Below are 26,101 nucleotides of genomic sequence, written 5' to 3' on the forward strand. Positions count from 1 at the left end.
ATGAATGGATGAATTCAATACTTTGGTATAAATGACTGAGATACATTTCCTGTCATTATTTTTGAGTTGTTGCAACTTTCCACCTTGTTTAAGAATACATTGTTTGCCTTTTTTCATTACGTAAAAGAATAATATTTTTTAAGTTTAAGTGATCGTGGAGAAAACGTTGTATATATCTGGGTCGAAAGTGTTTTTGCAGGTCTCGCTGGCGCTCGTACGTCACACCTCCCCCTCGATCCGCGAAACCGCGGTTCAGTTCTAGACATGCAAACAACGTTGTGAAACGTTTAAAAATTGCTTTAGATCTTTGCGTTTAGTCATAAAATTTTTTTGAATAAAACGAAAACATATTTTGCATCCTAATATTGGTAACATTTATTTGCACTGGGAGCGTTTTCCTGCTCGCGTAATTATTGTTGTGGATTTTGTTCTTGGCCTGAGCCAGGTTCGCCCACAAATAGAAAATCTGTTCAATATCATTGCGATCTAATTTTCGTAATGCAAGCGGCAAACAAGTAAAGCTCTGTTGCAAGCGTCGGCCTATTTTTAAAACAAATCTTCTATTTTAGTGGGAAAAATGTGAAAATTTATACGAAAGCTATTAACACCGTCTGCCTATTAAGCTATGTTCGCGAAATGAAATTCATATGTATATGGGTTTCTGTACTTTATATTTGCGTACTTACATTGCCAGAAGCATAAAGTTTTAATAGTCGTTTAATTCTGTTCGAACAATTCCGTTCTAAAAAAAAATATTATTTTTTAATGGAAACTTGAATATCTTGCAAGTTTTCCAAAATAAACATTGACGAATCACCAGTTCAATGTAATTGGCGAAAATAGAAGACATTTGGTTTTTAAATGTGAATATTTATATGGTTTCGCATTTTTTCGTTAACGCATTATTCTCTTTTAGGGTGGATGCGTGTGGAGCAACCTGACGGGGCGTCAAGTTGTCTTAGGAGTTACCACTTTATTGCAACTGACTGATGTTGAAAGGAAAGTCTTACAGAAGGTCGCATTAGCCAAGTTGCAAGCTCTCAATTTAGGAGTTGCCATTAAAGTTCCAACAGGTATTAGAATTTCTTGTCGCTTCACTAGTTTTAAGTCTTTATGATGAACTTAAGTAAAATTAAAAAATTAACGATAGTTTCGATTAAAAAAACTAATTAAACGAAGTCTTATGAACTTCGTGTGCCCAAGAGCTTTTAGTTATAATGTTTGTGCTTTTTTTAACTAAGTAATATGGCCGTGTACACTTGACACTAACTTTGTAACGTGAAGGGTAACTCGGTGGATCTTTTAAGCCTACGTAATGGGAGTAGTGTGTTTAAACAAATTAAGACAGGGTATTTAAACACAAAACCTTTGTAGAGACAATTTAAATAAAAATTTAATCGATACTGAAAATGTTTGACGTAATTCCACTTTTTTATACTTATTTAAAGGGTGTGCACTGAAATTTAAAATTCTATTGCATGTCCATTTCATTATTTAAATTATGTTACCGATTTTCACGCAAAATTTCTTGTTCATTTCCACAACTATCATTGTCAAAATTATCAGAAGTCAATATTTAGAAAAATTAAACTTTCAAATAAAAACCCGTAAAACTATATACTTCAATGTTAATTCTCGTGTCTAGGGAACTGTTCAGTTTCTCTCCACTATATTCCACTTAATAAGGTGGTGTGAGCTGAAGTATCGTATTCGTTTCAGGGTTATATTACCAAGTTTTATACTTGTCGTGTAGCATTTACACTATTTTAATATATTTGAACGTTTTTTAGTTAATTTATTGATAACGATTTCATATAGCTGTAAACAAAAATCCACTTAAGCCTGACTATACTTTCTTTTATGATCGCTTTTGTCCCAATACTATTATAATTTAACATAAATTTAATACAGTCAGCTGCTAATCAATTGTTGTTATGAAATTTCCGTGAAATTCTGTATATACAGTTGTGCTATAATTGAAATACGTGGTACACATCAAAGTGAATATATTTTTAATCGTTTAAAAACTTCACCGGGTCATGCATACATGCAATAAGTATTTGTTGTGCTTTGGATGTATATATAACTTCTTTTGTTATGTGGTTTACTGTATATATTTTTTTCTTTATTTTTACTGAATCGTTTCCAAGGTTTATGAGTGTCTGTAGCAGTTTTCTTTTTTTTTTTTAATAACAAGTATTATGGCAACTAAAAATCTTAGGAGAAATTCGTTTTTATATTTTAGTGGTATTTTATAAAAATTTGGGGAAAAATGTTTCTTGCAAGATTTTTAAGATCTGTTATTCTCTACAATTTTGCCAAATATAGTTAATTTCACTTGCATTCGTATTGTGATAACCCAAATATTCTACCAGAATTAACGTATGAACAAAATTTTAAAACTCGCGAAAAATTTAAAATTTGACCTTGAACTGTGATCGCGTGTACGGTCGAATGCCTTCCAATGCAAAATGAACCTCAAAATTGGCAAAGTGCCCCTAAATTAAAATGCAAAATATTCTGAGGAAAGAAAAACTGCGGACAAGCGAACTGATTTCCCACATCAAAAACCTTCTTCTAACTTTCAAAAATGAAACTCAAATATTATACATACACACATATATTTGTATATGACAAATTTAATCATATAAGGAGAAAAATAATTAGATTGTGAGAGTAGAAACGTGCTAGACTGTCACCCTTCCTCGATGATTTTACTGACAGTTACAAAATACATATCTTTATGCCTAAAAAACCTGCTGCATATTGTACTCTATACCTCCTCTTTGTAAAACAACAAGGTATTTAACCTTGTTGTACCTTTTACGCGGACGCGGGTCTCCCTGTGAAGTTTACAGTGTAATCATTGTTTGGACTGACATGAGAGGAAAACCGTAAAAACTAGGAACCGTGTGTTTCGTTTTTACTACGTGCTCTTGTACTTTTATTTCAATAAAACTGCAAATCCTATATTGTAAGATATGTTAAAAGACTTTTAAGTACCTACTATTATTCAGTATATTTAAAATATTCCCACTTTGCCAAATATTGTTAATTTCACCTATATTCGTATTGTGATAACCCAAACAGCTCGCCAAAACGAACAAGTGAACACGCAAAAAATTCAAAATTAAATTGTGACAGTCGAGAAATCAGCAAACGTGCTACAAAGGACGTTGTAACGAAAGCATAATTTAAGTTCCTCCTCGTAGTCTGTCACCCCTCTTCGATGATTTTACTTTATTGACAGGGATAGCATACACACCACATCTCTATGCTCAGAACACCTGCCGCATATTATACTCTCTACCCCGTCTTCGCAAACCAAGCAAAATTTATGTTTCTTGAATTTATAACGATAACTGAATGAGTATGTATTAGAATTACAAGAAATAAAGCAAGCAACATTATTATTCATTAAATTAAATTAAAATTAAATCAAAATTAGTTCATCACGATTGCATTGTCGTCCACATGACATACAAACAAAGTACATATGGAATACGATCAAAATCAAAATAACGCTTGGCGTCCTTCGAAACTAAATGTTCAGATTCAAGTCGTAAGAAACGAGTAAATGTGTAAGGAAATATTAAACTCCTGTCGTTTTCGAGTCCACAATAAATTAATTCGACAGATCACAAATGTCAAAATTCTTTCCTTCAAAATGAATTATTATAAATCTCAAAGCGAGAAGTTAATGTGGATAATGTAATGACTTAAGTAAAGACATCCAGAACTTTTAGATATCTTGATTAAAGATAAAGAGTAAAGCGTGAATAAGTGAATTTCCGCTATGTGTTTTTATATGGATAATAATTATGTGGTTGTTCTTAAATTGCATCAAAATCGTGAACAGTTAAAAATCTTAACATGAATTATTTTGGAATCATAGACATTAAAACAAAAAAAAAAGACGTGTTTATGGAATAATCAAGGTTTTACATATTTCAAGATTAAAAAATGATCTTTGAACTTTTGAGTTTTTCGGTTTTACGATTTTGTTGTTTTTATTTTTTCAATTTTTATATTTAAATTTTTTTAACTTGTATCATTTTAATCATGGGTATGTATTAATTTCGATAATGACAACAAATCACATCGGTGTCATTCGAATATTTTTGCTTTCATCACGTTTATTTACATTGTGTTGACTGAGGATTTTTTAATAGCGCCCATTTTGGAATTTTTGAAAAATTATATTTTTGGTTTTACGATTTCTCAGTATTTCGATTTTTATTTTGCAATTTTTTAATTGTACAATGTTTGGATTCGCAAGTTTTTGAGTTTTCAATTTTAAGTAAGTATTTCAAAATTTTAAGATATCAACATTTGATTTTTTCAATTTTTTAAATTACAATTTTTGGATTTTACAGTTGGCCGATTTGTCAATTTCTAGATTATTCAGTTTTTGGACTTTCCAGTTTCTAGATTTTTAATATTTGGATTTTCAAATTTTCCATTTGTGAGTTTTTGATTCTTCAATTTTTCGACACTACAGTTTTCCGATTTTAGGTTTTCTAGTTTTCAGTCTTCAGATTTTCAATTTTACAATTTTTGGTATTTTTTTGATTTTGTAAGTTTTTGGCCCCTCAGATTTTTGATTTGCAAAATTTCAATTTTGGACTTCTCAAGTTTTCCTTACTTCAATTAATCGTGATTTCAATGTTTAATTTATCTTTTAATTTTTTCAAGTTCTCAATTGTTTAGTAATTCTATTTATTCTAAATTAATTCAAGAAGATTTTAGAGTTTTTGGATTTTTCAATTTTTTATATTAAAATTTTTCTTAACAAATTAATTTTTAATTGCTATCGCCGCGTTTATTTATGTATATTGTGTTGACTGAGCATTTTTTTAATAGCACCCATTTCAAAAATTCTTTAGTTTTCCGATTTTGCAATTTTTCGATTTTCCGATTTTAGCTGGACTACCTTATACAATATATATTGCAATTTTTCAAATTTGTTTTACGTTTTTCAAAGTTAATATTTATCAACTCTTGAATCTTTAAATTTTTCGATTTTACATATAGTTTCTTCGATTTAGAATTATTCAATTTTACAGTTTTTCGTTTCTTGGATGTTTCGATTTTTTAAGTTTCCGGTTTTTCAATTTTTCGTTCTTCGATTTTTCAATTTGTAGATATTTTAATTTTCCTTTATTTGAATGAAACGGTAATTCAAATTTTCATGCTTTCAGTTTTTTAATTTTTAGTCTTTTCAAATTTTAACTTTTAAATAACCAAATTCTCGTTTTTACATTTTTAAATTATGGATAAAAAAGCTAAAGTTTCAATAAAAAAACTGAAAATCTAACTGTAAAAACGAAAAAATAAAATTGAGAAAGCTAAAAATAACAATAGAAGGAAACCAATCTAAAAAGTGAAGTAACGAAATATTGAAAAATCTTAAAATTAAAACAATTAAACTGGAAACTTCGAAAATTGCAAATAAAAAAATTGGGAAAACGAAAAATTAAAAATCGAAAAACTGAAAAATCTAAAAGTTGAAAACGCAAAATTTTAAATTTGAAATTCCAAACAAATTGTAACACGAAAATTTGTAGAACCGAAAAATGCAAAAATAAAAAAATTGTGGTATCTAGAAATTGCAAATCTCAAAAGTGAAGTAACGATAAACTAAACGATCGAAAAATTAAACTTGAAACACAAAATATTAGAGAAAGGAAAAATTAAAAATCGAGGAACGGAATATTCGAAACACCGAAAAAACGAAAAAAGTCAAAATCCGAAAGTTGAAAACTCAAAAAGTTCCTAATCCAACATGTATTTATTGAAAAATTCAAAACGTTGATTACGGACAGCCTACATGTTAAACGGCATCAGAAATATGTCGGTCAGAAATAATAGCAATCATAATATAGCCCAAATTCATTGCTGAGGCATTGCTTTAAATTTTCAAATTCAAGAGAACACATTAAATTATTATATAAATATCAAAATAATATACCATACCACGTATAAGGTTTTTTGAAAAAAGGCTTAATATTTTGCATAGAAAATGCATACATACATACATGTTATATTCTAAATCAACTTATTGCATAATATTAATACAATAATTATTTTTGAAGTAGCAATTTTAATTACAGTTTTTTTGACCAGTTTGGAAACACACAGTCCTGTTTTCATTATAATTCAAAGAAAAGAATTTGAACCACTGATTCTGAATATAGGTAACTTATGTTCTACAGAAAAACCATGTTAATATACATATACTAGAAAAAAGTCGTCTAGCAACTAGTGATATTTAATGTAAAAAAAAACATGTTGGCAACACTAACGCGTTTCTTGTTCGGTTTGACAGTTACGGTCAAATAGCTGCAATACCAAAATCATTATTTTACAAATAAATTTCATGGCTCACTAGACGACTTTTTTTCGATCATATCGTATAATGCTACTATATTTTTTGTTTTGTTTCTGTAGATGCTACAGACAGATTTTTGTAAAATACGAATAACGATTTGGTGACCATCTTGAAGTTATTAAAATTTTTTCACTGAAAAAATAATTAAATTAAATTACATTTACTTTAAGAATTATCCGTGACCACTGTTGCTCTACTTGTCCAAAATAAGTTTATTTCCGTTTTTAAATTATTAACGCTGCTTATCAAAAGAAAAAAAATCGAGTGGATTAACATGGATTAACTCATATCTAGAATGTAGGAGTATTATTTTTGTTTGCTGGTAACTACAAAGCATTTTATACTAAACTGATTTCAGGTTTTTTTTCCAGTTTCAATTTAATCTAAAAAATTACACGTCAAAATGTGTATTTTGTAAGTTTTAGATTAGGGATGTTATAATTTAATTGAAAATCTTTGTGTTTAAACGCATTTTTTTGTGCTTATGATACAAATTTTGGAATGTTTTTTACTAACATATTCACAAAATTTTCAACCCAATGATTAAAATGATTCCGGAAAATACATATTTAATAGTTATTTGTATATCAAGGCCATAAAGAAGAACTTTTTCGGCTGATCTGAAGTTTGAAGCCGAGGGCTACAAATCAGATGAGGCCGAAAAAGTTTTTTTTGGCCGAGGTACACGCAACGTTTTCTAGGCCACCATACAACGCCATAATTAGTTATGTAAGCAGTTTTGAGGGTAGAAAATCTCTTTTCTGTTCAAATAACGGCAACTCTGGTCGAAAACACGCAAAAGTAAGTTTTCGAGTACAAAAAAGTAATTTTGACGTTTCAGTACAAAAACGTGACACTTCATGGACGTGATTGGGAATGTAAAATGTTTGTAATGGTCGCCTAAAAATAAAGTTATTTTTAATTAATTTGAAAGTAGGGCTTTTATGTTTCTATAGCAACGGATATATCTTATTCATATAAAGAATTTTAAAGCAGTAGGAATGTGAAATCTACAAAATTGATGTAAGGCAGATTTAAATAATAAAATGGTATTAAATAATTTAGTGTGCAGTAAATAGATAAAATAAAAGTCGTATTATCAGTTGTTCTACAATACTGAATGTGTAGTCGATGTGTTTAAATAAATTGTTAAAAAAAAGCTACAGTTTATATTTTTAAACATTTGACACATATTATCTCTACAATGATAAAAAATAACAAGATGAAGTTAAAATAAACATTTTTTTAATTAAGAAAAGGAAAAATATCTGTTCACTTGTAATTTTCTTCTTTTTACATGAATGTGTAACAATTTCTATTTCCTGACGACCCTAGCGCAGATCGGCTTGACGTTTAAGCATTTCCAGAACAAAATTACCTGCAGGCGAAGTTGACGTGTTGTTCAAGTGAGAGATTTCATTTAGTTTATATTTTTAACAACACAAATAGGCCAATTTTCTGCTTAAAAATAGTGAGACAGACACATCTGGTTTAACATTATCGACAATAATGTAGGTCCGTTCCGCAACTTAATCTGGATGACTAAATATTATAAGTTTGTTGTGCCACACTGGATATACGAGAACGATAAAGTAATACTGTTAAAATAAATAATTTCAGCCATTGTTACGGCATTTAGATTTTATTTTTGGACTCGCTAATATATTTTATCTGAAATTTTTTAAATTGTTTGATGTATGAGAGGAAAAGAGAGGGACGACACTATAGCGTGAACCTGATAGTGAACTCTATATTTTACTACCGCACTAATAATACACATAGTTGGAACAAGCACAAAAATTCATAAATGTCAAAAATTGATAAACGATGTAAAAAATAAGAGCGATTACTAAATGAAGATACAATGGAATAGTGAAGTTTCAGTTCAAGTTGTATATTGTTATTTTCGAAAACGTGGTCCGTTCTTGTAATTCCACCATTTCTTAAAATTTCAGGAAGAATGCGAGTTAGGTGGTCTAGAAAGCAGTTTAATAGCTCCTTAAGTTTTACAACTATGTGCATTTTATTTATCTGCCTAACCTTTACGAGCTTTCGAGATATCATCCAAGATAAAACGAAACTTCACGGAAGCCGGTAAATTTTTAGTCGCTCTTGCAAATCCTTGCACTCATTGTTTAGAAAAACCCATAAAACTAAAACTAGAAGTTAAATACAAAAGCGTCAGTATTTGTTTACAAGACTCGGTTATTTTTAAACATAAGGTTGTAACGGAATATTGTATATTTTCTTAATTTTGTGTAATGAGTGCAGTCCTTGATGTTATTTTTTAGCATTTTCAAATAAAATGTCTATTGTTGCAGAAACCGTGGGCGCTGCAGCCAATAAACCAAAAAGGAGGCCATACTTGCTCAAAAGAAAAGCCCTCACCACTAGCATTTTCGATACGAACCGTAAGGAGGGCGACAAAGGTAAAACCTCTTTGTTAGTGTATTTCCTCTGATTTCCCCCGCAATTGTGCGCTTAATGAAGCGTCGTGAATTTTTCGCCACGAAAATCGATATCATAATAGGATCGGCTTTCTTTGTTTAAATATAAAAGCGCGGTCGGTTAAATTTAGCCGGACATCTATTTATGTATTGAAATTCCGCATGTCAAATATGAAATGCTCCGTCAAAACGGTACGAAAATATGCAATGTGTATGTGATTTTTCGCAAGCGGCGCCCGAAGTTTGTTTGCACATTCTGTTTTATAACTTTTACCACTTCGATGTTTATCTTGGATTTCGACGAATTAAACATTTTAAACGGCTTCGAGAAGTACCTGTTGCTTAATAAACGAATGAGTGTTTACGGCTTTGAAATATATAAATTACTCGTATAAGCTATTTTTGCTAGAGATTCCATGAGCTCACGTAACAGCGCGAACTTTTCTTTTGGATTTTTTTGCCCTTACTCATACATTATGCTCGGTTTACCACATTTTGGACTGTAATATTCATGCAGTGCGGTATTTCCTGGACAAAACTTAATTACATCCTTAAAACTTGCAGTGTGCTATAAACATTGACCAGTCTTAAATATTTATACGAAATGCGGCTAATGCAATGTTGGGGTCGAAAGTGCAAAATTGCTTTCAGCACCGGTTGAAATGTTTTTTATTTATGCAATACATTACTAGAAAAGATGCTCTGAACCCTCAACCTCGAAAAGGTTCCATGCACGTAGGAGTAAACATAACTATCTAAACAGCGTCTCATTTCATCTGGGCAGTATATTTCATGAAAGTGGCAAAGGACACGTCACGTCGTAACAAAAATGGTGGCAGCAGAGCAAACAGATTTTTTATGTGTATGTTATGGCGTATACTATGTAAATTAGTCGACGTTTCAGTTTTTTAATAATAAATAAAAATTCAGTCGGGAGTTCTGTAAAATTTTCATTAAAAGATGTCTCAGGTTTGGGCGAGCTACACACGCCTAATTAATGTTAAAAAAAAATTATAACGCCAAATAATATAATATTCTAGAACAAACGTTAAGTAAAAAACACAATAATTACAAAAAGTACACCCACTGAAGCTTAGAAACCCACATTCTTTTATATTTGTGAGTCAGAAAAACAATCACGCGTCGAAAAACAAAAAATGATTTTAAGAAACGTTTCGTGGCTCTCGTAAAAGTTTTTAGTTCGAACAGAATAACTTGTAGTATATTATTTTCAAAAAAATATATAGTATACAGTGTGTCTCAGATATAAACCGTGACCTTATATCTTGAGAACGGAAAGAGACATTGAAATTTTGAAAACGCCATCGGTTTTAGCTTGAAAGGGGAAGCTTAATTTAGTATATTGCAAATATGATCCATTTGCCATGAGTTAAAACACTAGTATGTGTTGCATTAGTTTTAACTGTAAAAATACTTCAAACTGTAAACACAATTACATTGCTATTGTTAATTTTTAACGCCAGAAATCTTTTTAATGCTAATGATAGTGTTATTAATCGCAAACTAATAGGAATAAGTTTTGTGTTCCCTTTGAAGGATGACAGTTGGGACATATGCTTCAGTGATTGTTTATGAAATAGATTATTTTTAATTTTTTTTATAAAATAAACTAATAGTACTTTATTTTACTCAACTTATTTTTCTTATTTATGATGTTTATTTTTTCTTCAAGTGAGTGCTTTATATGATTGCTATAGTAATCTGTACGTTGCTTTTAAAAAAACATGGGGGCAGATGTGCATCATATTTGCAATGTACTAAATTAGGCTTCCTTCTTCAGGCTAAAACCGATGGCGTTTACAAAATTTCAATATCTCTATCCGTTCTCAAGATATTAGGTAGCGGGATTTTATTTGGGACACCTGTATATTCTTTTGAAAATATCTACGTAAGAGTTAATGTAACGTCTACTACTGCACTGAAGGCAGGTAATTTTGTATAACTTTTGTTCTGAATTTGACTCTAGAAATCGGTCTTTGCTAATACATTTCAGTATTTCAAACATTTTTTTTTATATCACATTAATATTTTTGAAAATCGGTAACAAACAATGCAAATCAGTGAACGTTTTTCGAATTCAACGATACAGGATTAAGTTTAGTCGAGTTCGAGAAAAACAATAAACTTTAAATATTTCTGATTTTTATTAGAGGTTAATTTGATGTCCATTTACAAAAATAAAGTACAAATCTCTGTTGTCAGATTCATTATGAAAGATTTTTAAGTTCTTTGTAAGATTATAAAATGAAGAAATCAACGGATAAAGACATCATACTTCCACAATTATTTTGAATGATGAAAATCGGGTCGATTTCATGTTCCCAACAGTAAATGTAATGCATAAAAATATGGTGAAATATCGAAAAGAATAATTAAAATTTCTACATTAGATTTTTTAAATATTTTTTTTTTGCTTACTAAACAGTAGTGGGCAATTATTTGGACACCTGTAGATTTTACCACTCAAAAGAAAATGCATGTTTAAAATGCTGACCCATTTTTTAAATTCATATTTTAAAGAAAATATAATGAAAAAATCTGAACGTAAAATTTTGGTTAAGGAAAATGTGTCTGAAAATGTATAGTGTGTCCTAAAAGTTTAATAGACAAAAATTATTTAACACACTCTGTACAACTTATTAGAGCTACAGTTTAAAATTATTTGTAGTTATACATGATGTTTCGTTTGAAAATTATACGCTATACCGGGTGTCTGAAAAATGGCAGAATAACTCTTCAGTACGTTGTGTACAGGGCTTTCGGAAGTCCCAAAAAAATTATAAAAAAATTCTTCATGATGTAGATTACAAAAAAAAAAGTATTTTATAAATGTAAAATTGGCAACACTACACGCACCTAATGCGTGAAATCCACATTTTATTTTTTTTTTTAGGACAATAACCATAGCAACCAGCAGTCATTAATCGTTGTCCATTATTATTAATAAATAAACCAAGAAAAAACATTTAATAAGACATTTATAAATTATAAACAAAAACAAAACGATTCACTATCTGCCAAAATAAGACCGATTTTGGCAGATGACATACCCTCTAAGAAAAGAGAGGGTGGGTGGGCGGTTTCTAGAGCTGCCAAGATAAGAATGATTTTGGCTAATGGCGGGCCTTATATTTTGCCCGATTTCTTAACATAGGTAGTCCTCTTTTTTGTTTAATAATCTTTGTATTTTTTTTGTTTAATAATCTTTGTTTTTTTAATATAGAGTTTTATTTCAATAACAGGATGATAGTTAACATATTTTCAGTTTCTTGTTGGAAATAAAAAATGGGCAAAATATAAGCAACCTTATATTTTGCTCGTTTTCTTAATATAGGTAGTCCTCTTTTTTGCTTAATAATCTTTGTTTTTTTTTAATATAGAGTTTTATTTCAATAACAGGATGATAGTTAACATATTTTCAGTTTCTTGTTGGAAATAAAAAACTTCGTATATTAAGAAAAAATAGGCAAAATATAAGCCCCACCCACCCATCCTTTCTCAATTGTGATGATTTTTTATTCATCGTGGGCTCATTTCTAGAAATTACGATATGAAATATGTTTTCAAAAAGGGAAGAATTTTCTAGAAAAATTTTGATGTTGCAATTAAACTTTGCCCCTCGGTCTGATTTGGAATGAAAAAATCATCATAATAAAGATAGGGTGGGTGGGCGGGCCCTATATTTTGCCCTTTTTCTTAATATAGATAGCCGTCTTTTTTTGTTTAATCTTTGTTTTTTTTTTTTAATATAGAGTTTAATGCATTTTAATAACAGTAGTTAACATGTTTTCAGTTTCTTGTTGGGAAAAAAAAAGATTTAAGAAAAATTACAAAATATAAGCCCCACCCACCCACCCCTTCTCAATTGTGATGAATTTCTTATTCATCGTGGGCCCATTTCTAGAAATTACGATACGAAATATGTTTTTAAAAGGGTAGAAGTTTCTAGAAAAATTTTGATTTTACAATTAAACTTCGCCCTTCGGTTTGATTAGAAACGAAAAAATCATCAGAATAGAGATAGGGTGGGTGGGCGGGCCTTATATTTTACCCTTTCTCTTACGTAGTACCTTTTTTGTGCTTTCTCGTTTTTCTCGAAAAACTGAAGAAATGATAAACTGGAAAATGAAAAAATTAAAAATTGAAAACTCGAGAAACTCAATTCGAAAAATTGTGTCAATCTTCCTAAAAAAAAAAATAACGGAAAAAACAAAAATGTTACAAAAAAAATACGACAAAAAAAAGCCACAAAGAAATTCCTTCTCATTTTGGCGTCTTTTTTTATAAATAGTTAATTTTTGGAAAGAGAGGGTGGGTGCGCGGGGCTATTAGCTGCCAAGATAAGACTGATTTTGGCAAATAACATACCCTCTAAGAAAAGAGAGGGTGGGTGGGCGGTTCTAATAGCTGCTAAAATAAGGCCGATTTTAGCAAATGACATGGCCTCTAAGAAAAGAGAGGGTGGGTGGGCGGGGCTAGTACCTGTTAAAATAAAACCGATTTTGGCAAATGACATAACTCTTGATACGTCAAACATCAAGCGAACATTGTTGTCAAATGGAATTTTATCAAATTATTACAAAAACAATATAATGATATTTCTAACTGAACAGTAATTAACAGACTTCGGCATTGCGGAAGTGATGCTCATTGCTGTCCGATCGCCAGCGCTATTGCAGTCGTGGCCTACAACTTCAGGAATTCTTAATAACAACTACTACTTTTTCGCGGTTTTCCTTAGTTATAAGAGTTCTCCTAGATGTTAAAATGTTTAAAAAATTAAAAATGACTGTTCAACATTTGCACCAAACGTCACTGAGGTTGAGACGTGGTTGAGACTGCACAGTCGGCCAGCCAAATTTATCGCTTGACGTCGCGCCGTCGTTTTTAATATTTGTCTGGTTGATGGCCCATCACTTTGGCTATGCCTAACTCTGGTAATTAAACATGGTCATGGGCGAGAGAAATATTATCTAAAAGTTTTATTACTAGTTACTGTGACATTGTGTGTGTTGTTTAGTTGTTAAACGTAGCAAAAGAACCAATTTTAAGATCATTATAACTACACAAAAATGTGAGAAGGAATTTTTGTACTATTTTTCCCAGACTCATCAGTTAATTGTTAAGAGCGTAGCGGAGAGTTAATCCGCCATTTTCCAGAGACCCGGTATAGATTTATGTTCCTCATCAGAACAGTAAAAATAACAGTTTCAAATATTTACGTTTTTAAGTAAAAATATGTACACATTTAAAAATTTCTCTCTGGACTATATTTAAAGATGACAATCTGGGGTATTATACAAAACATTTGGATTACTTTGCCTTGGCAAACGTATGCAAATTGGCAATTGTTTTAACTTGTTAAACAGAGTGATTAAATTTCTCAGATTTTTCATATTTTTCAAATGTGTCACTCTATACTATGTTACAGTAAGTTTTAAGTAAGCTTTGTTTTGATAGCATAGATTTATTGAGTTTATCTTTCAGGAGTAATAGTTTTTTTATTATTGTCAGAATAAACTTCAATGAATCTGATAATAGAAGAAAGTTTACTTGGAAAATATTATAAAATACACGGTGTTCTATTTGAAAAATATGAGAAAAACTTATCAGTAAGTTCACACCTTATGTAACTTTTTATAGTTTGTTAAGGTAAGGCAATTAAAAATTTTTATGCAAAATTCTAGACCTCTATTTTTAAAAATGGTGTAACTGTGAACTCTTGCATACGGATTTTTTTATTTCCCGAACGTAAGCTAAAGAAGTATTGTAATAGGGTCCTTCCGTCGAATGGTTACTTTCATGTTTTCTCAACGTTTCAAGACCGCTACTTCTAAAAAATAAGTCTCCCGTTTTCGACTGTCTGTCCATTTGTTGTCTGTCTGTCTATCTCTGTCGATTTTCAGTAAATAGATAATCTTGGAAACTACCAGACCGATTATTGTTCATTTTTATATGTATGTTAGGAATATCAAAACGCTAAGGAAACTTTGTCTAACAACAATTTGACGATTTAAATTGTTTCAAAGTAATTTAATTTAAATTTTATAAAATCACATACTGCTGTACTTGTAGATTATGAATATGACTTGATTTATTAACTTAGGAATTCAGATTTTCGCAAAAAAATCCAAATTTTATAACCTTTGATAATAATAATACATGTAAAGAGTAACCCAAATTACACAATTTTATTTTACGGGAGACCTTATTCTTAGGAAGTAATAAAGTTGCGCAAAATCAAATGTTATAATTTTTGAAAAAGCTGAATTCGTTGGTTAGGCGACGAAAGTTCTGTTTAAATAACTTTAGACCTATTATTATTTTCTATAAAAATGCAACTGTTTTAAAAATTAGTTGTAAAAAAACCTTGTATCTGATTTTTTTCATAAAGACTCTAAATCTTTAAAAATATACAGTATTTATTACTTAAATAATACATTTGTGGTGTCGAACCTTTAAACAGAACAAGTATAAATATGTCTAAAATGAGTTATATGTATAGACTGTGTGGAATAATTTTGTTTAATAGTCCACGGTAAACCTGTAATATTTTATCATTCTTAAGTCACTTTGTTTAGGCAAATATGTGGAATTCATTATACATTAACACCAAGAAGTGAGTAACAGGAATACAATTTAAAAAAATACACACATATAGTAAAAGAATTGAATAAAACTACGTGAAAGTTTCTACTAGCTATTTTTATTAGGTATATTCTCATTTTTTCTACATGTTTTGATTTAAAATTTTTGAAATTAAATAAGCAAATTTTCTGGAAATAATTATCTGAATTTACGTTTTGAAGGATAACTTATATGAACTTAAAATAAAAAAATAAGTGTGCAAACGGAACGTCCTGTGTTGCATACTGCGAATAAAATGACGTCATCATTTTTGTGGACGGAATCAACACATACATTTTATTTAACAAGGCAGTCTTGAATTTAACGAAACAAATTTTGCATATCCCTTTCTAGCTTGAGTTTGTTGAATAATTTATTGGGGTTTCAAACCTCTCTACCCCATGTAATGGACGCCTATGAGGGTTAAACTGGCCGTTTCATAAACCAGCCAATATCTTAGAAGCCATAAAGATTTCCTTCCACTCGATAACGACCAATTTTCATTTACCTACGACTAGTAGCAATGTTTATTGTCACATTCGCGTAAATTTACCTAACGGACATCGTTTATTATACAACAATAAAATAACAAGATCGTTATGATTCATAACAATCCTATTCTGTATCAAAATAGCGACAAACTCAAAATAAACATTATTTAGATAGTCGTAGGAGGCTATGTCGCCAACAGGTTTATACCAAACATAATTTAAACAGGTAATTTTAGTGTCAGAAATGCCACGAAAAATCGATTTGTTAATAGCGATCAAGACGCACTCATTTACATTTTTTTTTTTAACTAAATAAATGAGATTCCATATTTTCTGGTGTAAAATTATCTTTTAATACCTAATAATTTGTAGCGTTAAGTTTTACTCAACTCAATAGTACCTAAAGTACATGTCAATTTGAAATTCTAAGATGTCTATTAAAGACATGAATTAATTCATTAGTTCAGAAGTGTAAAGCTTGCGTAGAATTATGACTATAGTTTGATTAGTGAAACGTCGGTTTACATGAACCACTTCTTAATTTATTGTCGACAAACTTCCCCCACTTCTAAGCACGGCTTTAGAACTGACGTCATCAATTTTTTGGTGGGGACAAACCGATTATATTTGACGCGTACAGTATGTCCATAAGTGATGCAATTAAAACAGTGGTTAAAACCAAAACAATACTTTTCAATAAATAATTTAAGTATATGAAAATTTTTATATTAGCAACTATGTATATTGTTTGCGTTGTCAAAAGTCACGATAGTCGCTTAATAGAATACAATAATAAATACAAAATTAATAACCTCAGTATCTCGACATAAACAGTGTAACAGTGCAATTATATGACAACCTAATGAATTGCAAACTCTGTGAAGGAATTTATGTGTGCTATTTTGTCAATGTGCCAAGCTTTAATCAAGTTGTGTGGAAATGGACTAAAATGTAAAATATTGTTGCTAAAATATTGGACTTTTAACAATGCGACACGATCCTCCTAAAATCGTCGTCGATTTGTCAGTAGCTTAGTTTCAAAATTTTCACTCTTAAATGATGCAACTAAGTGTAATCGTGTAAAAGTACACCCACCTGCGAATTTCATGAAAAACCTTGTCTTTCGTAAGACATTAGCTATCATTTATTAGCTCGGACAAACAAATATTTTTACGCATATGAATCACAGACAAGTGTAGTCTAACATAAACTTAGATACTTCAAAATATTTTTACACTTCTCGGTCTGATAAAGAAACTTTTCCTCTATAAAACTTCCTGATTGTTCTAAATTAGCCCGGAAGATATCTGTGTACAGTAGTAATTTTTTCCTTTGTAAGTTCAAGACATAGTGAAAGCACAGTACAGAATTTTGTTTGACGAGTGATGAGTTATTTGGCAATAAATTCCTTTTCTAACACACACTAGTTCACGCTGAAAAAATATATCAGGTTCCCAGGATATATTTCTAAAACAATAGTTCATTCCCCTTTTACTTTCACGTTTGTTGTCAAAAAGGAAAATGGAGCAGACGATGCGTAATGCGGTAATTCAACATATGGTTGTGCTGATTTTAAACCCACTTTAACGTCCGCGTACTCATAATTAGGAATAATACATAACATGCGCATTGTCGTAAAAAATCCCAGACGAGGTATTTAGAGTTACATTTTTTAATTAAAATTTTTCAGTCGGACAATTGTTATTTATAAGAATTTTACTTTCATTTTTAAAAAATCGAGCAGCGAAAACAATATGAAAGAAATAAATTGCTCACGTTGGTGACAATGTTTAAATTATCTTCCATTAAAAGGCTTTTACAGTTTAATTTATATTTAGTGCTGGTGTGTCCCTTGCGTTAGAAGCCGTGAAAACATTAGTCTGACCAAAAACGATAAAGGTTTTACGTTTGAGTACATCGTTTTATTAAATTATGGAAAGTCGTTAGCTAGTTTTTCACTTTCTATTTACCTTTGGTGTTTTTATTCCAGTGCGTACTAAATACCACTTCAGTTTTATAAAATAGTATATTCCGGTACTTGTTGTTTATGAATCCGCCTTGATTGCAGTTATTTTCCAAAATGTTATATATTTATTTTGGAAAATTAAAGCTTTCTGCCTTTAAAATTAGAAGAACATAAATATTAAATCTGCTAATTTTGCTAAATAAAAGCAATTTATTTATTCATCTTCAATCCAAAACATTGATGACGACTTCCTAGAACTTGATTAGATGAATAGAGTTTAAAAAAAATTTGCAGATATTTTTTCATAAAAAGTAGCACTTCATCAGTGTCTCTTTAACATTTGTCCTTATGTATTCTCACCTCAACCTATCTACATGGATGGCTAAACTAGGTTTAAGTAAATCTTCTAAAAAGAACATGTCTTGTAGAAGTGAATAAATAATCCGAAGAAACCGTAACGTAGACGAAGCTCTAGGAAACGAGATGTCTTATGGTCTTATAGTAAAGGATTCGGCATGTGTATAAAATATAAATCAAACCACATCTGGTCCAACCCCAACTAATTATAATTCTTGTTACAGAAGGGAACAGCACAACTGGTGGTTTAGTATTCGGAATTCCATTGACTCAGTGCGTTGAAAATGACAGACTGTCAAGGGCAGCAGCAAGGACGAGTCCTTTTCGTAGCAGACCCGAACTTTCGGGATCAGGAGAAGAACCAGCCACTATAGGCAGACATGGGTCAAGATCCAGCTTTAGTTCCTTAATTGAGGCGCCTAGAGGCGACGAGGTAATCCGTGTTCTTAATTTAGATCAATTCAATTAAAATTTAATCATTCAAAACGTGGACGTCAGTAGCGAACTTGACTGACATGAGGTTCTAAACAGCATAATAGTGGATGCGTTGAGGTGTGTTTACGCGATTTTAAAGTGTTAAGGTTTTTTTTGTTTGCATAATATATTATGAAAGAAGTGAATTTAAAATTAACTGATTAAAATCAGTCCAACGCTACAGGCTGCAGCCATGATTCTACCACAAATTTAGTAATTGTGCAGCTAAAAATACTACACTCGATATTCATTTGATTCTGGTCGGTTTAAAATACAAATGATGTTGACTACATTCTGAGGATTTTTATTGTAGCGCTTAAATAAAAATGAACGGCGTCCAAATTCTGTCTAGGTGTACTTCAACCTTTCGTTGGCATGTGTGCAAAAACTTATTATTGTACGTCAACACGGTCATTGTACAAAATTTTCGATATGATAAAAGACGTGGCAAATTCGTAACGAGGCGAGATTTTTTTTCCAAGAATATGTGTTAGTAAGTTTTTAGGATCACTGAACTGAATTAGCATAAAAAAGTTTGTAACGAGAATTCCTAAAAATACAATACGGGGAATCTTCACTTACTTGACTAACTGCTGAATGCGGTTGATGTAGCATGAAAAGGAAAATTTTATCCAGTATATTTATTATTTCATATTTCGAACAAAAATTACTTTTTGTGGTCCACTGCGAAATCATGTCCATAGACAAGAAGAATGCTTTCAGAAAAGGGGTTTGACTCTTTGTCATCCGATTTTAAGTGTTTAATGAGTTCATTATAATACTAATGAAAAACCTGGAGGCCATTTATCTCGGAATTTATACAGCTACAGTTTTTTTCGTTTTTAGAGACAACAGGTAATAAAGATGATGATTTTGCTGCAGTTTTTGGAGAACACATGCTGTAGTTTTTATATTTAACATTTTTTACACAAAATACTTTATTCCATAATAAATACCTATCTGAAATACATGTCTATACAAATATGAATACATTTTTCAAACACAAACTGAAGGCGTATCACATCATAAGTTTAAAAGAAAACTTACGCAAAACTTTTATTTAAAACGACGTCATCGTGTTTTTGGAAGGGATGATTAGCGATTTAGAATCTTCATCGTAACCTTAACACTCTAAACTAAAGAAAATTTTATACATCTGCAAACATACCACTAGATCTGACCAGATTTAAAATTTTTGACATGTGTCTTCTCACTAGTTGCACGTAATTATTTTTCCTGTTATCGTTATATTAACATTAAAAAAATCCTGTGAGAAACTAACAAATATCAATGGGGTATTTCGTGTATTATAACCACTCTTCGGCATAGCGGAAGTGATCCTCATTGCCGTCCGATCGCCAGCGCTATTGCAGTCGTGGCTTACAACTTCGGGAATTTCTAATAAGAATTACTAATTTTTCTAGGTTTTCCTAAGTTATACGAGTTCTCCTAGATGTTAAAATTGCTTTAAAAATTAAAAATGACTGTTCAACATTACAATTTTTGTAATGATCTTGATCAAATAAACCTTGAACTGCATTAAACGCCACTGAGGATGAAAGTGCACAGTCGGCCAGCCAAATTTATCGCCTGACGTAACACAGTCGTATTTAATATTTGTCTGATTGATTCCCCATCACTTCGACTATGCCTAACTCTGATTATAACTTCCAAGAAGGAATAACTTTGTATACTCTGTTCATTATATACGTATAAAAAAAAATAATGAAAATTTTCTCATTTCCAAACATGTCTTACAAAGTGATCCATAGATAGTGAGTTTGTCAATTTCAATGTATTTTGCATACTGTCTAGTATTTTTTATATTTCGCAGCTTCTAGGATACGGCAGTGTCGGTCCTCTGATTTTAGTCTCTCTCTGTGTATGTGTTTTTCGAGATTTCGAGATATTTAAAAACAACCATATTCTCAAATCGAATTTTTTTCTAAAATTTTGCTTCGAGTTTATTAAAACGTTATATTTTTCGAGTCAGCTAGTCGAGGTTTATATTCTAGAATTTTTTGGAGATTTTAGGGAACTTTTCAAAGTTCCCAATTTTTCAGTAACACGAATTTTTTTATTGTTTCTGGAGTTTTCCAGGTATTAAACATTTTTTTTATCTTAAAATGTAATTTTTCGAAAATATTGGTCCGGGATCAATTTTGTTTTACGAATCAGTTTGTCGAGTTCTATATCCCAGAATGTTTTTAGAATTATTTGGAAACTTTTCAAATATCTCAGTTTTTCAATACCCTACAGCATACATTTTTTGACCGTTTTTCAAGTTTTCAAGATATTTAAAAAAAATCATTTTCAAACCGAATTTTTCGAAAATATTGATCCGGGACCGGTAACGCACCCATTTAATGTTAGCTATTTGAATAATTATCGTAAACAAAATAAAATTTATACAATGAAATTTTATAGTTGGTCTTGAAATAAAACCCATTTAAGGAATTTCTTAGAAATGTATCTGTTTATCACTTTGGGAAATTTGATGATGTCATCTCAAAAAATTATCAAGCAAATCATTAATAAAAATGTGCTTCTAGATGTACAGTTGTGTATACGGGGTGTTTACGACTATACAAAGTGTTTTATTTTTGAGGCATAACAGCTACCTTGGTTTCATCACCTTATTAATTTATTTTTGAAATTCTGATGCGATGTCGCCACGTTATTCCAGATTTTTTGAACTTCTTACTTTCTGAGCGTAAGCTATTGTAATCGAGTCGAGACTTTTCATAACCTCTAGAGTACGAAGAAATAGGTTTCCGGTTTCCGTCCGTTCGTCCGTCCGTCTGTATCTCTGTTTGTCCGTCCGGATTTTTATTAGACATCTAAAATTCGAAACTACTGGACCGATTGTTGTCAAATTTTGTACATACATTAGGAATGTCATGTAGATTGTAAAACATTCACCAAAATTTAGCTAATTATCCCCACTACCAATTGGATGACCTAATCTCAAAAATTTACAATAATATATATTTTTTTAATTTTATAAAATAAGATTTGTGTTGCAATAATCCGTCTTGAGTTTTCACCCTATAGTATGGTTACCCAAGCTTTTCACGTGATGACTCAGTCAACAACCAGATTTAAAAAAGGTTTTAAACTTGAAAATTCATTTTTAAGCGTGACACACTGTATAATTGTGTGTCATGCTATTAAACATATCTTGAATCTCCAATTTGCATCACCGATTTCCTGATTTAATGGGAAATGACGTCAACTATTGCAAAATGTATCTTTTGTTTAAATGTCAAATCTCAAAAAAAATAATTTTAAAAGACAAATATAGGACTTTATTACCAACCTAAAGGCCGTAAAATTGGAATTATTATTGTATACCAACTGGTTGTGAAAGTAATTTGACAAAAATGTAAAATCAAATTGTTATAGATATTTACTCTCTTTGACAAGCAACTACATACAAATGACAAAAATAGAAAACAAATATTTATGCAAGATGAGTCACTAAGCGAGCGGTGTTTAATGTCTCATCAAGTATTAGAAATAGAAAGAAAAATTCAAACACCATAATTGTAGGGTTTTTTAAGCCTATACTTTAATATTTTTATTTTTAACTAACTCTTTCATAATAATAATTAATGAGATATTAAAGACCGTATATTTAAATAATTAATTTAGTCATCTTCTGAAGAAAAGTCTGGATCGGATTCTGCTAGATTTATTTCCAGAGGTTCAATCTCTGTTTCCTTAACGATATCCATTCGCCATATCGTTTTTTCCAATTTCAAGACAATTTTCTGCCGTCACATTATCAACAGCTTCTTGAAAAAGCTGCCCTGTCATTTTAAATTTGGTGTTTCTTTGCCAGCCGTTTTCTGTCTGACCCCAAATTAATTCAATGGGGTTCAGTTCGCAGTGGTAAGGTGGCCTTCGTTCAACATGTCTAGTTGTTACTTTGGCCATTTCGTCGATTACTTTTCGACTGACTGGTTTATTCAATTTAACTAAATTCAGTAACTCTGCTTTGACGATGTTTTCCCTAAATTCTATTCCTTTTTTAACCAGCCGGTCCTGAATCTCTGCTTTTCTTGTGGAAGATGTCGGGGATTTTTCAAGCTCAAGCTATTTTGAAGAAATCCGTCTTCAGATTCAGTGTGTACTACTATGAATCGTCCATCTTTTCCTGAGGGGTTTTTAAGTCCTGTAGATAAACCTCATCAGAAAAGCATAGCGTGGATTTGTCACAGACATATTTTATTGACAGCCAGCATTTACCCAGCTTTCGCCTAGACTCTAGATAATATATTTTTATTTTCTTTTCTCTAAACGTTTTTATTTATCTTAAAAACTTCCTTCGCCAGATAATTAATTATTTCGTTTTCTTTTTTTCAATATGCTATTGCGATGTCTTCCATTAAATCTAAAAGTACATTAAAACCATGACATTAAAAATTTAACTTAACTCACCGAAAATTAATATCAATTAACAATTTTTTCAAAGTTGACTTTTTAAACTCAGGCAATTCTCCACGTCCACTAACAGCGCGCAATACTTTATTCAACGTGGGTGGTTCATTCTTAAATAAAAGGAGTGGACTATTCGTCGAATTACATTTTTGTCCTCTTCAGTGACGTTCTCTAAAACTTCTCTTGCTCAGTGGTACTTTTTGAGAGGTTGACAATTATGATTATTCGATTCATATTGTTTTAAAACATTGTAGATACTTGATTTTGCGATTTATAAGAATACAACATAATTAGTTCGAAAAATATATCAATTTGATTTATTTACCACTTGCTTGGACCGTAAAATTAATACTTTCCACTTTAAAATCCTGTGGAATTTCACTCTGGCATGTTTTAAAAATGTTCATACTAGATGTTTTGTCGTCTACTGAAAGAGCTTTTCCGCGGCGCTTTCTAGGAGGCGATAATTGCAACTGATTTTCATCCATCTCAAAAAAAAAAACACGTGCACAAAACAATAATACTTTTTTAATTATAGTACTTACTGCTGTGTATTAAGAAGGATTAACAAAGTCTCGAAAAATATTAATTTATTGAAAATATTCTACAACAAGTTGAAAGAAAAACACGAAATCTCAAGTTGACACCACGTGTACGACAACCAGATTCAGTTTAAAATTTAATCTGCGTATTGTAAGATCACTTTAAATGCATATTAATAACATTTTATGACATAATTAGGATTATTTGGTTGAGACAATTCCGAATCGGCTTTTCGCATTAGGGTCCTTGTAAACTTGTAAGCCATGTCGCGTGCCTACTGAATTTCCTGTGTTGCCCCAAGCAGACGATCTTTGGCGGTCGTACTTGTATAATGTATAGTTTTAGAGTTTTGCGGGTTGTGTTCTTTGACTAAAGTTGTAAAATATCATCAGCATGTATTTAAAGTGATCTTAGCATAAATCCGACTGGGTGCAGGTTCTCAGCAAACATCCTTTAACCAATTGTATTGCAGCTCTGAAAAATCACGTGAAGATCACGCACTTTTACAACTCCAGAGCTTGGGTAACCCTATAATAGACATCCTGCTTTTTGGAAAAAAAATCAATACCAACATTTAGCAATTTAACTTTGAAAATACAAAACCGAATGCTCTGAAATCTTGTTGACGTTTTAAAGTTATCGTAATGATGGTAAATCGTTTTTCAAAATTTATTCGTTTATCCTTCCGAAAAACTGATGACGTCATTTAAAAATTTTGCCAAATAAATCCTATCGAAAATGTACAAAACATGATGAGTCTATACTTGTGATTTTTCATTTTTTTCTCTCATTTCTCATACTTTTTAGAATTGCTTATACAGGGTGACTCAAACAAATTAATGAATAAATCAATTTATTTTATTAGGTTAGTAACTGCAAAACCGAATGTTTTGAAATCTTGTAGACGTTTAAAAGTTATCATAAGCATGGTATATTTTTAATCAAAATACGTTTGTTTGTCCCCCAAAAAAATTTATTACGTCATTCCTAAATTTTGCCTAATAAATTCAATCGAAAATGTGCAAAATATGATTAACCTATATTTGCGATTTTTCATTGCATTTATATTTTTTAGAGACTCATCTCGGATAGCTCAAAAAAATTAATGGAGGAGTCAATTTGTTTTATTGATTAAACTACAATACCGTTGTTGTTAGTATTACATTACAATTATTCAAGATATAGATCTCTTTGCAAAAATGTTAATGAGGTCATCATAAAAGTTTATAAAGAAAAAACCTATTTGAAGCACAGCCGTAGCATGCTCCTTTACATTTATTTTAACATTGAATACATACATTTATTTTAACTTCTCATAAAAATAATAAAATTCGCAAAATCAAATTTTAGAATTTTTGGGAAATAGTTGTATATTTTTGATTATTTTTTAGTAATGTAATATAAGATCTATGTTACAATATTTTATGAGGAGATAAACAGAGGTATGCTTTTTATTGTGGTATCCATTAAATAATATTTTAATATACAGTGTTTATAAAAAATCTTGGATATTACAATGTTCAAATATTGATATTTTAGTTTATCAAATATAACACAGTGTGTTTCATTACAGCAACTTAATCTATTTTCTCTCTTTCTTTAAAATAAAGACCCATTAATAAAATAGGGGGTGTTCTATTTCAAAAACCTGAATTTCAATATTTAAAAATTGTAATATTTTTTTTTTATAAACTCTGTATAATAAGACTCAATTTTATTTATGCCACAACAAAGCGCGACTTTTATTTATCTCTGTATAAAATATTTTATCATAGATTTAAAAAATAACCTTGTTGCGATTTTTCTGTGAATGCTTCTATTGCTAAAACATTCAAGAAAATTAGTATAACGTGGCAACGTCGCAGTGAAATTTCAAAAATAAATTGTGGTTGTAAAAGAGGTCAATTAAATATTAAAAATATGTAGGATGTTCTATTCGAAAAAACTCAGTTGTGTGTTACGCCTTAAAAACAAAACACTCTGTATAGTTGAAAGTAATTTGAGTGTATGGTTTTCAAGGAATCATACAACTTTCGGCCTTAATTATACCGAGACACTGAAGGGCGCGCACTACTGTGGCTCACCCTGTATATTTTCCATTTGAAATGTCTAAAAAAATTAATAAACGAACATATTTGTGCCCACTAGAAATGAATGACGTCATCACAAACGGTTATTAAAATTTCTGTTGCAGCATGTAGCTTAACATTCAGTAATCGTAAAAGTTTTGAAATGTATTTAGGCGTAAAGGACTTTTCTAAAATTTTCGGTAAGCACTGACTGACATTACAAAAAATTAAAATAAATAAAAATGTACCCTTAAAAATATCATCTGACATAG

General features: G+C 30.6%; 1 protein-coding gene across 3 annotated transcripts in view; it reads left to right on the top strand.

The window, feature by feature from the left end:
• The window catches only part of LOC135128627 (rho GTPase-activating protein 6-like), a 77,804-nt gene that overhangs the window by 30,097 nt on the left and 21,606 nt on the right, over nucleotides 1-26,101 (top strand). For all 3 annotated transcript variants that reach the window (XM_064055580.1, XM_064055590.1, XM_064055570.1), the window contains 3 exons: nucleotides 917-1,073; nucleotides 8,713-8,820; nucleotides 18,525-18,733. In XM_064055580.1, the coding sequence (XP_063911650.1) occupies nucleotides 917-1,073; nucleotides 8,713-8,820; nucleotides 18,525-18,733 (474 nt within the window). The remainder of the gene's footprint in view (nucleotides 1-916; nucleotides 1,074-8,712; nucleotides 8,821-18,524; nucleotides 18,734-26,101) is intronic.

The sequence above is a fragment of the Zophobas morio genome, unplaced genomic scaffold (genome assembly GCF_036711695.1).
Source record: "Zophobas morio isolate AGI-343-1 ecotype UQ-CSIRO unplaced genomic scaffold, CSIRO_AGI_Zmor_V1 ptg000002l, whole genome shotgun sequence".
Taxonomy (NCBI): domain Eukaryota; kingdom Metazoa; phylum Arthropoda; class Insecta; order Coleoptera; family Tenebrionidae; genus Zophobas; species Zophobas morio.